The sequence below is a fragment of the Saccoglossus kowalevskii genome, chromosome 4 (genome assembly GCF_978046115.1).
Source record: "Saccoglossus kowalevskii chromosome 4, keSacKowa6.1, whole genome shotgun sequence".
Lineage (NCBI taxonomy): Eukaryota > Metazoa > Hemichordata > Enteropneusta > Harrimaniidae > Saccoglossus > Saccoglossus kowalevskii.
Genome location: NC_140644.1, coordinates 17,632,425 through 17,658,034, shown reverse-complemented (window position 1 = coordinate 17,658,034; position 25,610 = coordinate 17,632,425). Strand labels below are relative to the sequence as shown.

Sequence of the window (25,610 nt, the reverse complement as noted above, 5' to 3'; positions counted from 1 at the left end):
AATGATATTTCAGTTAAATTTAATAATTTGAAAACATCAATAATAATTAAATCAATTTGGTGGGAAATATATATACAGCTCTGGTACACTTGGTAATTACAAATTATATTTCTTGGTTTATTAAAATTCATCTTGTAACAAATTTTGAAATCAATATTCATTCATTCCTAACAATACACAATACCTATGGTTGGAAGGAATGAATGAACACAAGCAGAATTCAAGGCATTTTCATTTTTGAATTGCAAGCCTATTTTTGTTTTTAAAAATGGCCAAAATTATGTTCAACACGTTTTGGTTTTCATGATTTCAAACTTGACAGGTGATTGGTCGAGCCACCGTTTACAATGATGGAAGCTAGTTGAAAATTCACATCTCAAAACAATAGACATTATCGTTACGGCAACCAACAATGATGAGGTTGCTGTAAGCGACAGGGGACGAGAAGATTTCTCCCTGAAGTGAATGCTGGGAAATTAATTTTCCCGTAAATAGATGCAAAACAAGTACGGAGCCTGTCGTACAGCAGACGACTGTGAAGTAATCTGAATCCACATCGTCTTGAGGAATATTACAATTTTTCATTAAATCTTCCTGAGAGTTGCCTATTTCAGCGTTTCTATGTAAATCATACAAATATTTCAGAGTTTGGTTCTTAAATATAAACGGTGTTGAATAAACTTCCGACGGAGTCTGGTACTTCCAGCGAATGCAACCAGATTTGACCGAGACACAGTAGACAAACTTGTCATGTGATCCAAATACTGCATAGTCATTGGCTGGTGATGACTCGCATGACTGATCGAGAGGTAGTAGAGATGAGGTAGAAAACACCGGTCCTGCAGTTGTACAGGTCCACACCTGAAGGAGAATGGTACAATAATTAGTTATAATCAATAAACTTAATTATTCTGTTGGGATGGGGCCAAATTAGAAACTTAATTTACATCACATTGTGAACATTTTATTTTCTCCTGCAACAATGTACCTACCTTGTTGCCATGGTGATCTACATGGTAAACATTCCCATCAACGCAACCAAACATGACTCCGTTGTCTGTGATCGTGAGGGAAGAGAAGATAGGCTTTGGTAAGAAGATTTGCCACATTTGCTGTCCTGAGTCCTGGAAATACAGAATAAAGTAAACTCAAACAAAATTTTTTGGCTGAGAATGTTGGACCAAAAAATGTTTAATTATTTTATTTTAATTATTTGCTCAATAATCTTGAAAATTACAGATTATCCTGATACGATGTAGAACACAACAAAATTGATAAAGAGCATTTTTTGTGAGTATGCCCTCACAGGCAGTATTTAGAAACTTACAGGATCTACAGCAAATAGTCTGCCAGCAAGGGTTGCAGCATAGAGGACTCTGGGATTGTCACCGATTACTGGAGATGAGAAAATAGAGCCACCACCACCAAACAAACTCCAAACACATCTTTTACTCTGTAATAAAAAACAAATTTATTTAATGAATTAAAATTTATTAAAAAATTTAATTACATGCAACAAACAATGACAGCCACAAATTTTAAATTCAATATACAAAACATTCAAATCAAGCTAGACAATTATGAGAGTTGCGATGACCTTTGACCTTTACAAAACGTACCGGTATATCAATGGCATGTAAATAATAGTCATGTGAACCAACAATAATCCAAGATGTCTGTGCATCCAATACTGGAGAACATTTCACTGGGCCGTCAGTCTGGTATCGCCAGACGATGTCACCCGACTGGGAGTGGAGAACGTACACCAGACCATCATAGCAACCTGCAACAGGGGGAAAAAAAAGTTTATGGATGATTATGTGCATTTTCTTGTTTTATACATTTTTTCCTTTAAATTGCTGGAATAACTTTCCATTGTTAATGTCACAGTATTTTAGCCAATCAGTATTAAGTATGATACTTAACAGTGTTCATTAAACAATAATGTGCGACATGTATGTACAAGGCGTGAGCAGAGTACATATATGGAGCACAAAGTGTGCTTGAGTCCATTATGGGTTGTCGGGGAGTTAATTCTTGTTATTATTTTGTAGCGTTGTCAATACCAGTGGATTTGCTGCCTCTAAAAACGGAAAATTTGGAGAAAAATCCACAGTGAACGGAATAGTTTCACAGTCACTGGTCCGTGAATCTGAATAATTTAAAATGTCTTTCTGGAAATTGTTTCCACAATCTCATATGGCAAACTGCAGTGATCGCCAGAGCAAACGGCACACCGCGACTGGTACGCTGTATACAGCAAAAGAAAGAAAGATACCAAGCTTAATTAAGAGTTTCACAGTTGACCCTGGAACTAGTATTATAAATGATACTTTTTTAGCTCCGCTGTCGACTTTGTCGAGCGGAGCTTATCATATGAGTGATTGTCCGTCGGCGTCCGTCGTCGTCGTCGTCGTCGTCGTCGTCCATGTCAATGTTTTATTTTTTCGACTTCTTCTTGAAAACTACAAGCTTTGCTTTGATACTTGGTGTATATGTACCTTGGGTAGACCTCTCTCAGATTTGTTCATTTCATGATCATATCTTCAATTCTCTAATTTTGGTGAATATTTTTGGCATTTTTGGTAAAAAGTGATATTTTCCTCTTGTTAAAAACCGCAAGTGCAATTGCTTTGATATTACACATATAGGTACTACATGTAGACCTTTCTCAGATTTGTTCATTTTGTGATGATCTTCTCAATTCTCTAATTTTGGTGAATATTTTTGTCATTTTTGGTAAATAGTGATATTTTTGACTGCTTGTTAAAAACCGCAAGTCCAATTGCTTTGATATTACATATATAGATGCTACATGTGGACCTTTCTGAGATTTGTTCATTTCGTGATGATATCTTAAATTCCCTAATTTTAGTGAATATTTTTGTAATTTTTGGTAAAAAGTGATATTTTCGACTTCTTGTTAAAAACTGCAAGTCTGATTGCTTTGATATTACATATATAGGTACTACATGTGGATCTCTCTCAGATTTGTTCATTTCGTGATGATATCTCAAATTCCATAATTTTGGTGAATATTCTTGTCATTTTTGATAAAAAGTGATATTTTTGAATTCTTGTTGAAAACAGCAAGTCCGATTGCTATACATACTAGTACTATACATATTGTTCATTTTCTAATGATATCTTCAGTTCTTTAATTGAAATGTGCATTGATAACAGCAGAGCTATCTTAGCCGAGAAGCTGCTTGTTTAAAACTTGCATCAAACAAGAATTCAATTCAGATACTATTTAAGCTAAATAAACACATTATTACAGTACATGACTTGAGTTTCATGTCAATCTGAGCACTGGTTATTTCAAAGAATTTCATTCATATGAAAAATTAGCTAATTAACTGTTTAACAGTTTTTTTTAGCTCCACTGTCAACTTTGGCTGGTGAAGCTCATCATTCGAGTGATTTCCCGTCGTTGTCCATATTAATTTTTTATTCTTCGACTTTTTCTTGAAAACTACAATTCTTATTGCTTTGATACTTCGTGTATATGTACCTTGGGCAAACCTCTTTTACATTTGTTCATTTCATGATGATATCTTCAATTCTCTAATTGTAATGAATATTTTTGTCACTTTTGTAAAAAGTTATATTTTCGACTTCTTGTTAAGAAACGCAAGTGTGATTGCTTTGATACTATACATATAGGTTCCTCAGATAGACCTCTCTCAGATTTGTTCAGTTTCTACTGACATCTTCAGTTTTTTAATTGAAATCTTAATTGTTAAGAGCCGAGCTATCTCAGCCAAGTGGCTATTTGTTTCCAAACCTAATCAGATCTTGCAAATGTTCCAAAGTATATGACTGCCTAGTTTCATCGGATTCTTGACATTTTATGCACAGACCGACAGACAGACAGACACAAGCACCCAATGTGCCATGTTAGCTTTAATACACTGACACTGCAAATGATACATCGATAGTTGAGCGTGGAGTAACTCCAAATTATACTGATATACATAAAGTAAAGACTGAATATTTACCTACAACCACGTACTGACCACATTTAGACAGACATGCCGATGACTCAACCCTGTCACCTAACTCAGTTTCCCACAATGCTTTGCCAGTATCCAGCGATATCGCTACGAATTTATGAGAATGCGATCCAATGTAAACAACACCACCATTCCTGAAACATCAACATAGATAACGTTAATCCTTTGAACAATAATCATCAACTGTAGCAAAACCCTCAAATTTTCTGAAGAACTGTAGCCAACAAGAAATTATATGAATTTAGTCAAATTAACAATTATGGCAAAATACTTAAAAATGGAGAAAATATTTGGCCAGGGAAAATTACAGCATTAGAAAGGTTAAATTTAACAGTTTTGTTAATGATAGGAAAGCAAGTTTTTGAAACCATAATTTGTTTGTAAACAACATCCCATAATACTAACCTTTCAACAACCAATAGCGGTGAAGCATCTACACACTTTCCTGTATCACATGACCATTTCTCTTTCAGCTGTACACTTCTCTCTGCCGCCACTGGCGCTGGTTTTATTTCATCTGAATTATCAGAAGTGATATTGTCATGAAGTGATCCACCATGTGTAACTAACCGGGAACCTCTACTGATAGAGAAACAGGCTGATGAAGATGTGATATCTGCATCATCATTACCATATACCATCTCAGAATCTTTGCTTCTTAATTTAATTTTGTCACTTTCACGATCTTTATCACACCCTTCAACTTTTACTCTTTTCAGGCTCTTGGTATATTGCGAGTCATTTCGACGATTCATCGCAAACTTTTCATCGACTGGTCTTCTCCTCGTACTTTTTTTCTTCAGCTTATGAGATGGGCAAGAATTGCTGGAGTTGATCAAGGTGGTTTCAACCAACAAACATACATCATGAAAGGTTTTGTGCAGGATGACGTCCATGAGCTCTGGCATGGACAGTTTTACCCATGATTCAATGCTTTCAGTCAGGTGGATTGCATTGATGGAATTGCCGCCAGTCCTGATAAAATTTCCATATTCTTCAACAGGATACTTCACACCCATTGAATTCTATAATTTATAAATATATTGCAACATTTCGTGAACAGAGAAGAGAAATTCATTCATCTGCCCCTACACTCTGCCCTCAGAGTTTATTTTAGATTTACCTTTGTTTTTATTCAAAACAATGGTCATTTTCATTCAATTGTGATTGGAACCAGATTTTGTTAATTTTTGGCTTCCTAACTAAATTACAAAATAAACTGAAATTTTAACAAAATCTAGTTCAATTTATTAGTTTTTTTACTATTACATTTAGAAAGAAATACCTGCCACAGCTGCTGAAGGTGTTCTTTATTATAACACGGAATATCTTCGTCCATGCTTCGATTTTCAAACATTTCTACCAGTTTATCATTGTCCACCTTGCCATGTGCTGTAATCGGTAACCTCTGAACAACCATGACATCATCCGGTATTCCATGGGATGGAAGCACTCCCTCCAGCTGCGTGCGGAGCACATTTTCCTGTTGTTGTTTACTCTGGAACTTCAGTTCAGATACGACCACAGCGCATAGAATTAATTTACCCGAGTTATCTAGTATCGGAGCGCATGATTCAACAATGGGAACTGCCTCACACAACTGATGGCACATAAAAAAAGAAAAAAGTTTATTTAAACAAGAACGGAAAACTGACAACAAAAATTATATGCACACCACACGACTGGCACATTTATTTAGCCATTTGTGACACATCGCAGTCTGGCTTGTACATGCTCCCAAAAGGCTACCAGGGCTACCCGATGACCTGTGTATAATCCCTCATTGACGACTCACTGGTTTATTATTGTTATCTACTCCAGAACACACAATGCCTTCGAGTGATCGTAACGAGAACTGTTCATGCAAATAATACAAACCTTATGAATCTGGGACAAATTTATCCTCTTTCCAAATCTTTTGATTTGGTTGTCACGACGACCAATATACATCAACCCTCTCTCAGTTATTTTTACCCAGTCACCAGTTGGTTTCATGGTATCCATGGAAGCCGCTTCATCCTCTATCAAACAAAATCTTTCTCCACCTACGAGAGGAAATAAATTCCTGTGTCAATATTCCATGTTGGCTCTTATTGGATGATACAGTTGGTTATACATTGTGTGTATCAAGTGCCAGGTAGTTAACTACAAGCGGACATCCTGCTTAACACCCTAAGTGATGCATAATGTAGGCAATGTCAGGTTACCAAAAATACTGTGCCAATTACAAGTAAAAAACATAGTTGAACTCTGGTGACCTTGCCCTTTGTTACTGTAAAATGACTAATTTTCACTGGGTTTAAATTTCACTGATTTACCATTTCAGGCATATTCAGTGGGTTTTAAATTCATGGTTTCGTCATTTAGATAATATGTTCTATGCTAAATTTTACATATTCACTGTGTTTTAATTTAGCGCATTTTTCCAGTCAGCGAAATAAGCTAAATTAAAACCCAGTGAATAATTACCCCCTTTACAGTATATAATATAATTCCCTTTATCATAGTTTTGTTTCAATATAAAATATGCATTGCCATAATTAATTTTGAGTACAAACAAGTTTTGGGGTTGAACCAACAGTGGGGAATCAGTCTACCGAATGTCCTTAAAAGATGTAAATATCTTACAAAAACATTGGTGCCTTATTTGTTTAATTATTTTAAGGAACATAATTTCCAGCTTTATTCAAAGTAATTCAGATATTTTAGTATAAAAACAAATGCCTCATTGCAAAAAAAAAGTGCTGCATTTAGACGTGAATAGATTCATAAAACATGCAAGATAACAGAAAATCTTAGCTGGCTTTTGTCCAAGTATTTTGTACAGGTGTCTGTCAAAAATTAATGATTCACTGAGACAAATATGAACTGCCTCATTGTGTGACTACTGTATTATATGAAAAGTAAAAAAAAAAACACCCTTTATGAATAGCTATCATGTTGCAAGCTCTGCTTTGTATGCAAATCAACTTAAGTAGTTAGTTGGTGTCCAGTGGAGGGAGAAGTCAACAGTACTGTTGCCTCCTGAGAATCTACATCTTCAAACACTGCAATCTTTGAAGTGCGTTTTTAAACCAGTATTATAAAAACTATATCATTCTGTTCTAATAGCTAAAACATATTCCTGTGAGTTTTCATTTGTCGAATGAACTGTTTGTCAAATACAGAATACATATATTTTAGAACAATTTTCTTTTTAAAATGTGGATGAAATGTTTTGCTTTTTATGTATTTTTTTCTGTATTGTTTTTGGTTTGATAACTTTGAACTAAACAGATTTTCTATTAGCTTCAGATCTTGATCAAAGTTTGGCACCCAGTTAATAGGAGTGCTTATATTGATTTTCTGACATCTTGTTTTCTGTAAAGAATTTATTGGTAGGTTTGCAAATGTGTATCAGACTGTGCAATATCTCCATGAGTTGGTTTTGAAACCCAGTATGGGATTCTGAGATACATTACCAAGGATATTATTACAAGATAAATCATTTGCTTCATTGAACACATACAACAATGCATATTTCCACTGAGATCAGTAACCTTTGATGTGTATCACCAGTGATCAGTCAAGTAGAAACAGTCAAATTATTTTATCAGATTTTCTCAATTTTTGCATGATATTTTCATACAGGACATCTGTTGTTCAAACTCAGGGAAGACTTTATACTGATGAATAAGGTGACCAAGTTTGATGAAGTTTGGAATAGAATTAGTAAAGTTATTATGCACACAATAAAAATTATTGACGATGAAGACGACAACAACAACAACGACAACGCCGGACAAAATTTTTCCCTTAATATACCTTTCCCTTCCATCTTTGATGGTACGGGCAAGGTAAAATTCCATGTTTGGCATATTATGACAAGGCTATATGATCATTCTGCATTATATGCAAATTTATTTCATCTGGACAAGAACAAGTTGTCCAAGACTGCAGGGGGTTGAACTTTTTTTTTTATAAATGCCTTTGTATCATTGAGACAGTTAGGAAAGACCATCAAGACAATTGTATTCATGAACTCTGAATTTCAAACTCTTGAACTTAAAGGGAGGTGGTTGTTGTGCTGTGCATCATTTGTGTTGATAAACATTAATTTTCCCATAATTCAATGCGCTCTTCTAATGGAAATCACAAGCAGGAGGTTTGAACCGGCGACGCCCTTGTTACCTTCACCTAAAAAATATCTAATTAAAGCTTGGTAGCATCTCAGTTTGTACTCGTTGATCTGCGCAACAGTCAAAGTCGCCATCTTTGTTTATACAAGACCCATACATCTCGTGTGACGCAATGACTACCAATCTTTAATGAAATTGATGTTATACCACTCCATTGACATACCTGTTGGCAAAAATCAGCATACATGTAGGTTGATTCTTTTGAATTTTGAACCATGGCAGATCTATAGAATAAGACAACTTACCAACAAATAGTTGTCCCTCATCTCCAGTATCGCTGACACTATTTCCGTCTTCGTCTCTCACATCAACCTCTGTTCCAATCAATGGATGTCCCAAAGGTACGCTGCAATCAAAACACAAAAAATTAATGCAAGACATATCCACATCTTTCAGACCCAGGTTTAGTGTCTATTTTGTTTCATGTTTGCTTACCGCAAAGACTCCCATTGTGTGCGTAGAGACAAAATGAAGAAATCGACAAACAAATCAAGATTTATAGTTTTCTGACTTTGAAAAGGTAACCGACTTTGACATACAAGAAAATTTAATAAACCAATTTTCTGCAGGAAACACTGTTAGCCCCCCCCCCCAAAAAACAACAACTTGTGTTGCCCTCAAGTCGGAAAATTGAAAAATTGGGTCAACAAAACAAATTTTTTTTTTTTTGGCCTTAGGATTGAAAAGACAAAGGCACTCACCTTTCAGTAGACTCAGATAAAATTTCATCCTGGGAGAGATGATAACACGTTGCCCAACTTGATACTTCAGTAATTCCATACAAATCATAAAACAGTGTTTTGTTTTCCCTTCCTTGCCAGTTTTGAATGATATTTGGTGTTGGGCAAGGTTCACCACCAAATGCCAGGATTCTCAATGAACTCTTTGCACTCAGTATCTGTGACCGCAGTAAATCCTGCCCAAATCGTCTGATGAGAGTTGGAGTTGCCTGCAAGTAATTACATTTAATAGATAAATTTTAAAGGCTGGTGGTCATCGCTTAGCGCATGTTCGAATTTCAATGCATTTCACATGCGTTGTGTACGTCACTATTAGTCCCATATCAAACGGGACACAGCGCAACGACCACCACCCTTTAATTCAACCCATAGACTGCACAATATTTCAAAAAAAATATTGGTGCAAATTTTGTAATTTTTTTTTAGGTTTTACTATTACTTGGTATATACATCTTGTTCAATTTTGGACCAAATTCACTTTGCATTGAATATGTGAACAATTACAGTAATTACTCTATTACAACTACCGCACATAATCAAGGGTCAAGGGTCAAGGGTCAAGGAGTACTCTAAACTTGCACTAAATTGTTTAGGCAAGAAAAAGTTTTGCTTTTCGTACTAGGGAAAAATTGAAGCAGTGATGATTTTTTTTTTATTTACCACAACAATAAGATAACTTTTTATGAAATAATGTTTTAGTTTTTGATACAGTTAGAATTAGATAGTTGATAGTTTTGAATTTTATTATTATTAATAGTCTTTAAAAAAAAAATCATATTTTCAACATATTATACAATTCATATATACATACAACATATTCATTATTAATATACTTTGTTATACTTTTATTGATACTGTACTGATAGAAATACTGTATTTCTAAAGATGCAATAAATATTATTACAAAACATGCTCTTAAAACAGAAAACAAACTTTTCTTCATTCTACTGTTGTGGTGTTACTGGTAGACAAAAAAATACTCTTGGAATGACGAGAAGCAAAAGCTATTTTCTTTTGGCCTAAACTAACTTTGTCAGTTTGAGACTAAAATGACAATGTATTGACCTCAATCAATCAATGAATGAATTCTGCTAAATTGGCCATTAAATACCTGCATAACAGTAACACAGTTTTTCTTCAGAACTCTAGCAAGTACTCGTGGCATCAATTTGATGATATTTGGTACTATGACCAGCGTTGCACCCTGGGATAGGGTAATAAACATCTCCACAATGCTGGCATCAAATGTCAATGGGGCAGCCATGAATACATTGTCAAAATATGTTATATCAAAAATATCTCTGAAAGGGAAAAAAAAAATTATTATTTACAAAAAGTGTAGATAATGAAAAAAGAAAAAGTGTTAACGACGTCAACAACAAATTACCGTATATTGTGGAGATATAGTATCACTCACCTAATATGCAGAACATTAGGGACAATACAAGTATGAGGCACTTTGACGACTTTTGGTACGCCGGTTGTACCGGATGTATGAACTGCATACGCAATATCCAGACATGGAATTGAGGACTTGACTTTGACTTCCAGTGGTTGCTGACTTTGGATTTCCACAACAACAAGGCCATGATCAGAAAGGAATTGAACTACCCTCACTGACAACTCCGATCCTAGAGTGTCCAGAAATCTCTGAAAATACAATTAAACTTTTTAATAAGCTTTTTTTTTTCATAATTTTTAAAGTTAAATCGTACAGACAACAGTGTTAACCTTTTCACCTCCAGCCTTTCTCACCAACATTTTTCTGCATTTTTTTTTTACATTCTTCAATATTTCTGAAAATGGACTATAATTTTGGAGCCAACAGACAAATTTGAGTAAATTTTCAGTTTTTACCCAAAAACTTTTGATATTTTTGTCCAAATCTTCTGAAGAAAAGTGCAGACTATAAACGGGACTATTTTGTGATAAAAAGCAGGAACTGGTAGTGAAAATGTTAATGATAAAGACCACCTGCACATACTGGTACATGTAAAATGATCTGTATATAAAGACAAGTGACTGCTCTTTTAGCAAGAGTTTGGTAAAAAAAAAAAATATGCATGAGACCCAATCTGATTAAAATCTGATTATTTTGGCAATAAACTTGTTTTTATTTTATTTGTTATTACTGCCATTTTATTTTATTATTTTACTTTTATTTTTTATTTTTTTTTAATTCTACCCTACCTTGTTGGGCTTTCGCAATTACCAAAACTGCAAAAAATAAATACTACCCTAGATCAAAATAAAATAAAGTAAATGTACAAAAAAAAAAAAAAAAGCCAAAACTAGAATCTTATTTTAATCAGATTACATAAAGGCCTAATTGGTGTTTACACTGATATCTTCATGTTAACACACTCTCTGAAAGATGCTACAAACATACCAAAATTAATGAAAAAAAAAAACAAGTCAGCAGACAACATGTTAATTAAGACAAACAAGATTATATTTATTTATTCCTTCTATTCAATTCAATTATCATATTGTCCATAAAAATGAGAAATATTTTTATCCATGAATTAATTAACACATTGCCTGCAGGCTCTATTTTTACCCCACTGATATTTGTACATGTCTGGGGACGCTGTCAGTACACTTAATCAACCTCTATACAAAAAAAAAAAATCAAAAAAAAAAAAATCACCAGTCTATCTAAAGAATATTATTTTTAATTTCCTGGGAATCTCACTATACTCAGGGATAGTACTATACTGTAAAATACATTATTTTCGCTTGGAATTAATTTTCACTATAGGAACGACTCGGTGAAAATAAATTCCAGTGAATACACCTTTTTTCCTATATTCAACTCGTCAAATATTAGTGAAAATTAATTTCATACAAAAACACCCCAAACAAAATTTGCAGCGAAAATTGATTCCAGCTAAAATAAAGTATTATATATTAACTTGTTTGTAGGTCTTTCATACCATTCTATGGTTGAAGTACTGTCACAACCACATGTATCTGAATTTTACATTCAACTCATCAAAAAAAAAAAAAAAAAATCAGCGAAATAAATTAAATACAAACGCCCAAAAAATCTTTTCAACCAAAATTAATTCCAGCTAAAATAAAATATTATACAGTACCAGTGTGCATAAAACCTTCAAATATTTACATGCATTCTGTTTTTTTTTTTGTTTTTTTTCATTCTGTTATAAGCTTACTTTTTTTTTGACGAGTTGAATGTAAAATATAGAAAAAAAAAGTTATATTCGCTGGATTTTATTTTTACTGAATCATTCATTCAGCAAAAATAGTGAAAATTAATTCCAAGCGAGAATAAAGTATTTTTAATACAGTAATCAACTGTAACATTGACAAATAAATGCTCATCATTTAAGCTTTTGATTTCCTCAAATTAAATTGTCAACCCCCCAAAACACTTTTTTAATACGGTAGCGTACAAGTTACCAAAAATATACTCCAGTTAAACTCCCCAAAAAGTAAAATTTTAAAAAGGCCGAGCTTTTTCAAACAGACAATGAATGAGCCAAGCACGCAAGACTTTTAAAATGTTAAGTGCTTATAAAGTATAATCACAGAGGTTGAAAGTTCCCCTAAAAAAAGATTAATAATTAAAGTACTCCCTCTAAATATGCCCAGTTTGTCATTTCAAAGCCAGTTGATTTTTGTTAAAATTCATCTCAAAAATTCAAAGCTAGATTAATTATTATTTAAATTTATGATATAAAATAAAATAGTTCAAAAAACAAGTATGCCATCCTGTAGAAAAAAAAAAATGGTGATGTAATTCCAAAACCTTGATACAAATTAAACTAACAGTACCACGTAATCTACATTAAATGCTCTTTGTCATGATTAATTGATACGCTTTCAACCATCTCTATTACGACATTATGATGGCATCCACGAGGACAAAATTTCACAAAAGTTGAAAAGAACTTTTTCACCAGTACAAAATTGGTCTCGATCTTGTGAAATTTAAAGTGGTTTACAGTATAGTGTATGTATTGTGAAAAATACAATGTTTTAACAAAGCTTTTACATTTGGTGCTTTACATTGGATAGAATTATAACTCTTCAAAGAAGCAAGGCCATCTTATAATGCAAGTGTTAAAAAACTACACAATTGGGTCCTAATATCAATAAAAGTCTCAATTCTGAATTTCAATAGTAAAGGAGTGGGTGCACCCACTATACAGACTTCAATAAACTCTCTACAGTGTTTCCCCATTATATTATAATTTTACATACATATATACATATATATTTGAACTCAAAATTAGTAGCAAATGATAAAGTAATTACACACGATTCAAGATATTTTCAATGTAAAAATAAATTTTAATTTAAGTATCATATTTTGACCAAAACCTGAATGCACGAGCTACAGAATATAAAATAGATTTTCAACAAATAGTATTTTCATTAAGCCCCCCCCCCCTCAACCGCCGCCTTCTCTCTGTCTGATAAACCATTAAAAGCAAGATAAAAATGAACTCAAAGTATCTAACAATAGGAAGTGGTTTAGAGCCAGAGTGCTAACACCAATTGGGTACACCATACAGACGAATTCTATTTACATATTGGATTATATCCCATGGAAAATATGAAAATGTTTAGGCCAGACTTTTATTATCCCTTGCTTCGTGAACCCGCCGAATGAACAGGAGCCGAAAATGAAATAAAAATGCAAAATTAGTTCAGCGTAATTTCTCGCGCCTGCTGACTTGTAAGTGCAAAAAATTGCTTAAAAAAACTTATTTTTATCTTCATTTTTTTCCGCCCGTCGCATAACAAACCCAAGTTGCATTTTCGTGGGAGTATCATGATCAAAGTACCGAAGTCTCGCGCAGATGAGAAACAAGGTTATACATGGAATAACATTTTATTTCATTTCTTCTCTCCGATCAATGATCTCACTTACAATTGTTTGAGAATCACAGAAATCTAATGGGAAAAAAAGAATTAATTTTATTTTTATTCCGCCCTCCTCAAAAAAATTGCCTTATAAAAACTCGAGAAACAAGGAATAAAATACCTCTGGCCTTATCTACCATACCTGAATGACTTCTTCCTGGACAAGAACTGTTCGGATATTCAGTTTCCCAATAAAATATTTGTTAATTTCAGTCGGAGCAGTAGGATCAATTGGAGCAAACGCTGCTGAGGCTTGTAGTATACTGAATGAGGAAAAAAAGAAAATTATTATAAATAATAAACCCACCAATTCTAAATATTGTTCAAGCATAACATTTCTTTATTGAAATAAATAATAAGATAAATGGTGGCAATATTTTAAAAATAAACTGTAAATTACACATGTTTAAGTTTTTCTACGAGATTACGGGATTCCTCTTCTGGAAATAATACAATCTGTAAATACGATACGTTTAAGATAATAAAAAATGGATATTATTACACTTCTAATCCAGAGTATCTTATTCTGAGCAAAAAAAAAGAATTGTAATTTAATACGGTATAAATATTATATGTATATATGCAAGTATCATATATCTGTGTCGGAGACAGCACTGTCTGCGCTTTTAACCTGTTACTATATTCTCCCAACAAATCTGTATATGTTATCAGGTATTGGCGTTAACCCCATATTTTGCTTCCCTGACTCCAATAATTGAAAAGGGACCCAGTTTTTCAGGCAAGCTGGGGGTCCAATCTCTAATAAAGTTATCCAGGATAAAATTTCTATTTCGTAAAATTTTGTAAGCGAGACTCCTCTTGCCGAGACACTAACGCAAACCCTGATTATATTCTGTAACATTTCATGTCATCTACACACAAGAAAAGTTGTTAACCTCCACACTTGAATAATTCCCATTCATGTTATACAGGTCATGGTCGAATTTTTGTAATTGTCATTAGACTGAGACAATAATGACCAGAATGTGTACACTGATTTTTATTTTTTGAAAAAAAAAAAAAAAGATATGGAAGCACGATGCAAAGCTTGCTTACAACTACCATAAGAGTGTCAGAACGTATAATTATTGACAATAAGGAAAGTATATTACATAATTCATGCGAGTAGTACTTTATATTAACACATCAATGCCCGATTGATCTTTGCCATGTGATGGGTGATGTTGGGAGCAAAAAAAAACAGTTAAAAGTCACTGAACACAGCTGTGAACCAACTCGTGGGAAAATTCAGTGCAGTTCTAGTACTGGTAGCATTGAAAGGAACAAATTTAAATTAATTGTCTCTTTCGTCTAGGTTAAAAACTTACTTATTCATTTATGTATATTTGTAATCTAAGGCATATAGAAAGTGGAACGAAAAAAATCAAAACTTTAATTCTGGTCTAACTAATTTTTGCCATTTTCTGTATCATTTTCATTTTTATATTGAAAGTAACTTTTTCCTTCCAAGATTGAATATGTTAAACTAAAAATAAAAAAAAAATAACACATTGTAATTACTTTTGTGATAAACTGTATGTACGTATTATTTTTGATAAGCAATGACTAGCAAAATGCATGTGTCATTGTATGAATAGGTGCGTTATGGGAGGGAAAAACGAGGGACTCACTCAACCGTTGTGATCCCAAGAACACTCAATAGTGCAATTCATTTCATGTTTATAACAGAGTGTACGCAATGGGGGCTGAAACACCTCACACCTGAAACCACTCAGAGAAAGAAATATGCAACATGGTCTTGCATCAAATCTATCATGGCACTTTATATTTTTTCTCCTTTAATATGAACGTTTGCCAATTGATTTTTCCCAGCAAGCTTCAACAGCTGGCGCATCAAACCACAAATAGATCATACCCAGTTCTAACTCAGTTTGTTATGTCTGAGTAGCTCCAACACAGTGTGCACAGTACTTGGGAAGAATGGCATTGTGCACCGATTGTTGAAGAAAAACCGCAACTCAAGGTTGGGATACATTTACCACGTGGCTGCAGCTGCTTTCAAGGAACACTGCATCAATGGTAATCAAGTCTGCGGTTTCAGTTTTCCATTTGTCATTTGACCTCAGGATGATTCAGCCACTTCCAAAAAGTGTCTATATAGAGGTGCAGATGGCAGCACGACCCTGTGTGTGCAGTATAACCTTGGTGGTAACCTGCACGCACCAAGGTCGAAATCGCACCAAGGTCGAAATCGCAATGAACACTCTTCTATCTATTGTTACTCTTTCCAAGCTTAACATCATGGTCATTAGTAACTATGAAAACATTCGGCAACAATAGCAAAAGTTGGTAACATAATTACTTTCTCATGAGAAATAAAAGCCCTTGATGAAAAGAGACAATTCCAAGTTATATTTTAGTGATAAAAGTATAATTATAGTATGCAGTTTTAGTTCAAAATTGCGAGAAATGTTATTGTCATTTTTTTTTTATTGTAATGTAATTCAATACAGACTCAGATTTTGACTATCTGAATATAAATAACATTGTTTCAATTTTGAAATTCATGCTAAGCCCGATGACTTGAAAGGTATGCAGCACAACCTGCAAATTACAATCTACCATAACACGGCATACAATGTCAGAGCATATTTGATTTCCGTTTTGTAACTAATAGAATGTAACGTGCACCTGTCTGGTTTTTGGAGTCACCCAAATGACAACCCTGTTGTTTGCACATCTTATTTATTACTTAAACAGTGGGAATAATGGACGATGTTGGAACACTGCCAGAAAATTGTGAATGATGTTATCTGACATCGAAGCAGACGAACAGTCCAAATGAATGCAAACTAGAAATTATAGATTTATATAATCTGTATGATATAACAGGTGGTGTCATCACCGTAACAGAGGATCAAAATTAAGGATTTAATTTAGTATGTTAATTAATCTACCACAATATTTTCCCAATATTTTAAGATAATGCGTACGACTACCAGTATCTTACCCAAGAATAAACGCTGGGAGGAGTGCCGCTGCGTGGTAGTACAAACCAACTATTTCCCCTTGAAGATGAAGCTGTTCTAAATAGGTTGTAATCTCATCAGCTCTTTTCTGTATATCTGAATATGTTACCATGACAACTGTTTCCCCATCGTCAAAGTTTACAGCAGTTTTGTGGGGGTGCCTTTGAGCAGAATCTTGGAAAAGAGCATGTAACGTGGACCTTTCGTCCCTGTTTTCTTTGTTCAATTTCTTATTCTCGACCTGCCAAAGTAAATATACGAGTAAATGTTATTGTTTACAGCAACTACAATGTAATGGGTAAATTTCTGGGTTTTTTTAAACCAATATTAAAAATTGCGAAATATTTTTAGAAAAATGAAACTTGAAAGAAAGAACATTGGGACATATGATGAAAAAGCACAAAGACGCTAACTGCCACTAGCACTCCAGTTGGCATAATTTGGGGGGAAAAAACGCGTACTTGTATATTGTATAATAAAATGAACGCCTTAAAATGCCACAACTTCATGTAAAGTCAATTTAGTCGTGAACTTACCATTTTTTTTAGTTGGAACTACCAAACCGCCTACACAACACACCCACGCGTCTATGTTTTTCTCCGCTGGAATTCAAATAGACAGATCTTGTCGATGGGACCTGGGATCCGTTGTGGTTTTCTCTCGCATGCAGCTGCTCGCAAAACCGCAAATCAGAAACCGGAGTATCAGCCCATCTCTTTTTATATCGGTCCCTGGAGCTGCCAGTGCAGCTGTTGTACTGTATGGCGCCCTCGTGCAGTGACCTCCAGAAACCAGGGGGTGGAATGGATTATGGCCTCGTCTCACGTAGGGATGTGGGCAGTGCGTTGCTTTGGCAATGGGATTATGAAAATATTGGTTTGAGTGAACATTTATTGAAACTTTCACTGTTTTGATGAACAAAATGTCTTTAAGAAAAGAAAAAATACTGGTTCCAGGTGGATTTTTACCCGTCATTCCAAGCGACACGTTAAAATCCAGGAAGTTGAGAACACGTACAAAATGTCGGCGGCCAGTGAGGGGTCGGAAACACGACAAAAACAGGCGAATGTGTGTTGTCTTGTTTGTCAGAAAAGAGGGAAAATTTTAAAGAGATGTACTAAATGTCATGACGCATTTTATTGGTGAGTGCAGAGTGTAAAACTGTGCTTAGGGACGGACCATTATAAATTTTGGTGGGGAATAGCCTGTTATTACTGTTGAACCTTTGTTTGTAGGGAAGGGTATGACATAATTTTCGGACAGAATATATTGTTATACTTTCTTTCTCATAGTGCGTGTGTGCTCTAGCTTAAACTAATTTGGTACATTTTTTAAAGTTTATTTTTCACGAATTTAATCCTATTTGCAATTTATAGCCAGCAAAAACCACCGTCCTCATCCGCCTGCTATCATCACAGTACCGTTATGTATCATGTTGTTATGTACTAGCAAAGACAATAGAAAATGTCTTTGGTACTAGTATGTTGTTTTGAAAACTTGGAGATGGCTAATAAACAAGTTTTTTAATTGACTATCCATTTCTTTACATTTATAACATCATCACTGGTTATGTGCTTCTGAGATCATCATTTTATTAAAATATAGTTTAGTTTGATGGGTTTTACCAGAGGTACATTACTTGGGGTTTGTAACTACGGTGACATGATACCAAGATCCCGTCACAATTTTGCTCTCGCATAAGCGTTCCAACTCAGAAAAATGCGAATGCGCATGCCCGAGGTAACTAGGATACTGGGATGTCCAGGTGGATCAAAATAGCTGCCCACGATATGACGGATTACGAGAACTATATTTTCTGTACATTTTCGATGTATTACATTTTTCACTATGATAGTGACAAGAAAAGTTTTATTTTTTTCATTACAAACCTTGAACATTGATATGTGTCATGTCAGAAGGTCGTAGCCTCAGTCTCGCTATCTACGAGAAGAGACTTGAATGGGATCTTGACATGATGTTACCATACAGTACTATGCGAGTTGCAAACCCCAAGTAATGTACCTCTGGTTTTACGTTATGCATGCTTTTATCAAAGATGTGGTGTATACAATTTTATTTATTTATTTGTTCATTTTCATTCCATACCAGTTCACGGGAATGTCAAATTCAAGACTGGCCTTCACATAGAAGTAGCTGCAAACCATTGAAGACGAGTACGGATACCGAAAAAGATGCAGTAAAGACAAATAAGACAGAAAGCAATAACTGTGCTGCATCACAAAAATCACCGAAAATCATACAACGAACAAAGTTAACTGATAGTGAAAGACAAAATAATGTTGACGAAGTGCCAAATGATCTTCGACACAGTGATTTGAAATGCATTTGGACTGATTGCAAAGACGGAAATATGCCGACTGTGAATAATTCTTCTGGCCTACTGACTGAAGGGAGTTTGGATCTAGCATCAATAGAAGAGCAAGTTGATCAGTCGCATACAATAACAATTAAACACATGAAACTGAAACACAAGGTTAAAATAACAGAGAGTTGGAATAGCGAAAAAATGTTTTGCCATGTCTGCGATTTTCTTCGTATACCTGTGGATAAAATAAAACTGGTGCACAAAGGTAAGCTGATGAAGAAGGAAAATTTAAAAGAGTTTGTCAGAGAACGAGCAGTTTTCCAAGCGTTCGGAGAAGTTGCAGAGAATGAGGATGATCTCCTCACAGGAGATGTTGACCTAATCTGCAAACAATTGTCGTGTGAGCGAAATGCTGCAATCCGTGCTCTGCGAAAGACTGGGAATGTTGTTGATGCTATATTCTATATTGCGAATGCATGACCCCATTTTGAACAGTGATCAAAGTAAACTTTTTTCTGAAAGTTTGAATCTGACCTGTCGACAATTTAAGGTATTACCAGAATCTCGATTTGCTCCAAAATTAAAGGTGCAATATGGAGAAGAACAATTAATTTTTATTGTTTGATAGTATATTAAAGCGAGAGGGTAGTCACCTGCGCACATGCAGGTATTGAGTCCCAAGCGACGATAACAACACGCGCTAATAACGCAAAGGCTCATGGGTAGACGCTTGTTTGTAAATAATGACACGCTATAGCCATCTGACGTATCCCCCGATTCAACAAATACATTGAACTACGATTTATCATGAACCGAAAACTCTGTTCTTGTATAACGCATCTAGGTATTCATTCAATAAAACATTGAAATTTTCTAATACATGTGTACTGGTTGTTTTGGTACATACAGTATCAATCACTGCACATGCATATATGGGTTTTTATTCCACATTTAACAAATACTCTACAGTCTTAGTCTTTGATTTGAAATATCAAACAACAATATTAGCAAAAACTTTTATAATATTGAAAATCATGCACAATTTTTCATTAGAATTTTGTGGCAAATATGGTGGCTTATAAAGAATACTGTAGAATACTTTATTTTAGCTGCAATTAATTTTCATTGAAAAGACTTTTTGAGTGTTTTGTATGGAACTTATTTTCACTGATTTTTGAATGTAAAATATGGGTTTTGAGGATATAAATCATATTCTACGGGCTAATGGCTAATTTTTAATATTGAGTTTTACATATTTGAATGGTACTGTAAAATGACTAACTTTCACTGGGTTTAAATTTCACTGATTTACTATTTCAGGCATATTCAGTGGGTTTTAAATTCACGGTTTTGTCATTTAGATAATGTGTTCTATGCTAAATTTTACATATTCACTGTGTTTTAATTTAGCGCATTTTTCCAGTCAGCGAAATAAGCTAAATTAAAACCCAGTGAATAATTAACCCCTTTACAGTACGTAAACTTGAAAACAGTGTTATTGTAATTTCAGTGTTGTCACTGTGTTTGTGAAACATTCAGTGTTAAAAGTATTTCCATACATAAAGGCACAGATAATAAGTAAAATAGATTTTGATCATTTGGTTTTCAAAAATTGAGGCCAAGAAGGATTATTTTTGTATTTATTTCAAAATTCTCCTGGAATTGCACTTTTATTGTGAATCTTATTGTGAATTGGATTTTTTTTTTCAAAATTCTGATAACAACTGGAAATGAAGATGCACATTTTTAACTGATACGCACAATAATAATCATAAATAATCATTTTTTCAGGCATATCATATTAAAGCGAGAGGGTCGTCACCTGCGCACGGGCAGGAATTGAATCCCAAGTGACGATAACAACACACACTAAAAACACAAATGCTCATGGGTAGACGCTTGTTTGTAAACTGACATTCTATGGCCATCTGACACATGCACAGGTGATACCTCCCTCGCTTTAAGGTCAGTGAGACCTTGTTTATATTATTCTACCTCCTAAATGTGTTCACTTTGCTATTTTAAATAATTTTGTATTGTATTTTTTTTGAAGAACAATAGTGATAGCAACAATCTGATGAAAGTGGAACTGTACAGTTAAAATGTTTTGATTAGATACAATAAATATGATTATTACATGTATCAGATAATTATTAGAGTGACTTAAATATTATAATAAATAAATTATGAGTACCGCTATCATGCTTGTTTAACATTTTTCTCGCCTTATAAGGAAAGGCAAATTCCAAATATGAAATGATTACGCCATGCAGTTCTAGTTTTAACCTTTTCACCACCAATTCCCTCTTTATCTGTTCATCGCAAATTCACAAAAAATAGCCAAATTGTTTGAGTAAAAACTGAAAATTGACTAAAATTTTGTCTACTGGCTCCAAAATTAGGGTTCATATTCAGAAATATAAGAAACAAGTCATTGTCAATGACATAGTCTTGTCGTGTTTTTAGTGACTTTGACAAACAATGAAAACATAGTCAGATTATGTTTAAATATTAGTATTTAGCATGTTAACTACAAATGTACATGCAACAGGTATAAAAACTAAGTTTGAATTAAATTGGTCAAGGCATTATATCCATTATATCTTGTCTTTGTACTAAATTTAAACCCAATCTGTAAAATCATCTCTGTACAATGGGCAAAACACTCGTAAAGAGAAAAATGGCCACCAGTCCGCCATTTTAAATTGAATCACGAAAAAAATGAAGTGCATCAGTAACCCACTATGACTGATGTCAATGTCAGGTTTAAATGAAATCGGTCAAGGCATGTCTAAGAAATGGTTGATGACATGTTTGAATTTTGTGATTTTATTCGTTTTTGCTAAAAATGGCTGCCATTCGGTGAAATTTAGATGAAAACGAAAACTAACTGAACAGAACATTTAAACCATAATATCTTGCTTTTGTACCAAATTGAACCCAAATCTGTACAATCATTTTTGTAAAATGGGCAGAACACTCGTAAAAACAAAATGGTCACCAGTACGCCATTTTGAATTGAATCACGAAAAAAATGATGTGCATCAGTAACCCACCATGACTGATGTCAATGTCAAGTTTAAATGATATCGGTCAAGGCACGTCTAAGAAACAGTTGATGAAATGTCCAAATGTTGATTTTTGGTGTTTTTTGGGACAAAAATGGCCGCCAGTCAGTTAAAGGTCAAGCAAATCAAAAATATATCGAAATGCACATGTCTGCCATTATGACTTGTCTTTGTACCAGCTTTGAAGAAAATCTGTCCAGGCATCTTTGAGAAATGATGCTGGATACACACATGGATACCAAAAACCATAAGTCCCCGTTTCAGACTACGTCCGATGGGGACTGAAAAGTGCAGACAAATTCATTCAGCCTGGTGGTGAAAGTTTCCCTCACTTTATCAGCATTAATTTTTCATGTAAATAATTTGACATGTGTTGTATACGTCAGATGGCACTCCTTTCTAACACAGCAAATCTTTTACATGTTTTGGAATCGTGCCATGAAGATTCTTGTACATCTCATTGTCACATAGAGAGATTTGTTAGTTGAGGACCATTTGAACTCTAAGCTTACAATTTACCAACATTTTCAAAATAAATTCACATAAATTTTTCCCATTTCTTTTAAAAAATTTTCATGAAGGTCTGTTAGTGTAGCTAATGAAAAATGTGGTTCATTTGGTGCAAAATAAACACAGAGTTTATGGAAAACGACATAAAAATGTCATTAAAATATTGGCAGCAAAAAATAAAGGACATAGTTGGTGAAATGAAAGTATTAACATTTTTTAATACAAATGGAACATTTCTACCAATGGTGGATTGGCTAGAATTACAGATATATACTCGTGAAGGAATTTTGATTTTCCTTTCAATTCCTGGTGTACGAGGCGCGGAATGTAAATTTATTATTTTGTGTATACTAGAATTAAATTAAACTAATAATTCAAAATTACGTATGTTATTGGAGGCCGTGGCGTGTGTGTTTTAAAATGGTGTATGCATTTGAAAAACAGCGTGACTGTGCTTTTTAATGGTATGTGCATTAAATGTATGTGCATTAAAAAATGTTGTGTATTAAAAATTATGTGTGTTTAAAACGAAGTGTGTGAATTAAAAATTATGTGTGTTTAAAACGACGTGTGTGAATTAAAAATTATGTGTGTTTAAAACGACGTGTGTGAATTTAAAATTATGTGTGTTTAAAACGACGTGTGTGAATTAAAAATTATGTGTGTTTAAAACGACGTGTATGAATTAAAAATTATGTGTGTTTAAAACGACGTGTGTGAATTAAAAATTATGTGTTTAAAACGACGTGTGAATTAAAAATTATGTGTGTTTAAAACGACGTGTGTGAATTAAAAATTATGTGTGTTTAAAACGACGTGTGTGAATTAAAAATTATGTGTGTTTAAAACGACGTGTGTGAATTAAAAATTATGTGTGTTTAAAACGACGTGTGTGAATTAAAAATTATGTGTGTTTAAAACGACGTGTGTGAATTAAAAATTATGTGTGTTTAAAACGACGTGTGTGAATTAAAAATTATGTGTGTTTAAAACGACGTGTGTGAATTAAAAATTATGTGTGTTTAAAACGACGTGTGTGAATTAAAAATTATGTGTGTTTAAAACGACGTGTGTGAATTAAAAATTATGTGTTTAAAACGACGTGTGAATTAAAAATTATGTGTGTTTAAAACGACGTGTGTGAATTAAAAATGATGTGTGTTTAAAACGACGTGTGTGTATTAAAAATTAAGTGTGTTTAAAACGACGTGTGTGTATTAAAAATTATGTGTGTTTAAAACGACGTGTGTGAATTAAAAATTATGTGTGTTTAAAACGATGTGTGTGTATTAAACATTATGTGTGTTTAAAACGACGTGTGTGAATTAAAAATTATGTGTGTTTAAAACGACGTGTGTGTATTAAAAATTATGTGTGTTTAAAACGACGTGTGTGAATTAAAAAGTATGTGTGTTTAAAACGACGTGTGTGAATTAAAAATTATGTGTGTTTAAAACGACGTGTGTGTATTAAAAATTATGTGTGTTTAAAACGACGTGTGTGTATTAAAAATTATGTGTGTTTAAAACGACGTGTGTGTATTAAAAATTATGTATGTTTAAAACGACGTGTGTGTATTAAAAATTATGTGTGTTTAAAACGACGTGTGTGTATTAAAAATTATGTGTGTTTAAAACGACGTGTGTGTATTAAAAATTATGTGTGTTTAAAACGACGTGTGTGTATTAAAAATTATGTGTGTTTAAAACGACGTGTGTGTATTAAAAATTATGTGTGTTTAAAACGACGTGTGTGTATTAAAAATTATGTGTGTTTAAAACGACGTGTGTGTATTAAAAATTATGTGTGTTTAAAACGACGTGTGTGAATTAAAAATTATGTGTTTAAAACGACGTGTGAATTAAAAATTATGTGTGTTTAAAACGACGTGTGTGTATTAAACATTATGTGTGTTTAAAACGACGTGTGTGTATTAAAAATTATGTGTGTTTAAAACGACGTGTGTGAATTAAAAATTATGTGTGTTTAAAACGACGTGTGTGTATTAAACATTATGTGTGTTTAAAACGACGTGTGTGAATTAAAAATTATGTGTGTTTAAAACGACGTGTGTGAATTAAAAATTATGTGTGTTTAAAACGACGTGTGTGAATTAAAAATTATGTGTTTAAAACGACGTGTGAATTAAAAATTATGTGTGTTTAAAACGACGTGTGTGTATTAAAAATTATGTGTGTTTAAAACGACGTGTGTGTATTAAAAATGTGTGTTTAAAACGACGTGTGTGTATTTAAAAATGATGTGTGTTTAAAACGACGTGTGTGTATTAAAAATTATGTGTGTTTAAAACGATGTGTGTGAATTAAAAATTATGTGTGTTTAAAACGACGTGTGTGAATTAAAAATTATGTGTGTTTAAAACGATGTGTGTGAATTAAAAATTATGTGTGTTTAAAACGACGTGTGTGAATTAAAAATTATGTGTGTTTAAAACGACGTGTGTGAATTAAAAATTATGTGTGTTTAAAACGACGTGTGTGAATTAAAAGTACCATTCTTAGAAATTGCGCCCTCTAGTGACGTAGCCCTTCTGTGACGTCAAAATGACGTATATGGTAGGTGAAAGCAATGCTAATCAAATCGATAAATATGGTTGTGCAGACGTTCGTCATTAAGAATATAATAAAATCTCTCAAAACATATTTTTCATCGATGGACGACTACAGATCAAAACAATATCGACACTTGTGTCTCTATTTTTGCGTCATATAATCGTTTTATCGCTAGAGGGCGATATTTATTAGAAAAATGTATTCTGGTTTGCATAGTCATTTTGACAGATAATAATAAGGGACCGTCGGAACTCTAAAACAACACAGCTCATGCATTTTTTTATACTATGTTGATCAATTTCGAATAGCCAATCCT

The 25,610-nt window shown here is 33.6% G+C and overlaps 2 protein-coding genes across 2 annotated transcripts; one reads left to right on the top strand and one right to left on the bottom strand.

The window, feature by feature from the left end:
- Positions 1–2: 2 nt before the first annotated feature.
- LOC100366501 (beta-alanine-activating enzyme-like) lies at positions 3–17,597 on the bottom strand. Its single transcript, XM_006813554.3, has 15 exons — positions 17,354–17,597; positions 16,799–17,058; positions 13,970–14,090; positions 10,352–10,584; positions 10,046–10,235; positions 8,896–9,143; positions 8,440–8,540; positions 5,895–6,061; positions 5,302–5,616; positions 4,422–5,041; positions 4,002–4,150; positions 1,620–1,783; positions 1,328–1,453; positions 993–1,124; positions 3–861 (listed from the first exon to the last, which is right to left on the bottom strand). Exons 1-15 carry the CDS (start codon positions 17,354–17,356, stop codon positions 370–372), a joined length of 3,321 nt encoding a protein of 1,106 aa, XP_006813617.3. The 5' UTR covers positions 17,357–17,597; the 3' UTR covers positions 3–369.
- Positions 17,554–21,293, top strand: LOC100366649 (uncharacterized). The gene is made up of 2 exons (XM_002732367.4): positions 17,554–17,959; positions 18,927–21,293. The coding sequence occupies exons 1-2, from the start codon at positions 17,838–17,840 to the stop codon at positions 19,621–19,623; spliced, it is 819 nt and encodes a 272-aa protein (XP_002732413.1). The 5' UTR covers positions 17,554–17,837; the 3' UTR covers positions 19,624–21,293.
- Positions 21,294–25,610: the final 4,317 nt, after the last annotated feature.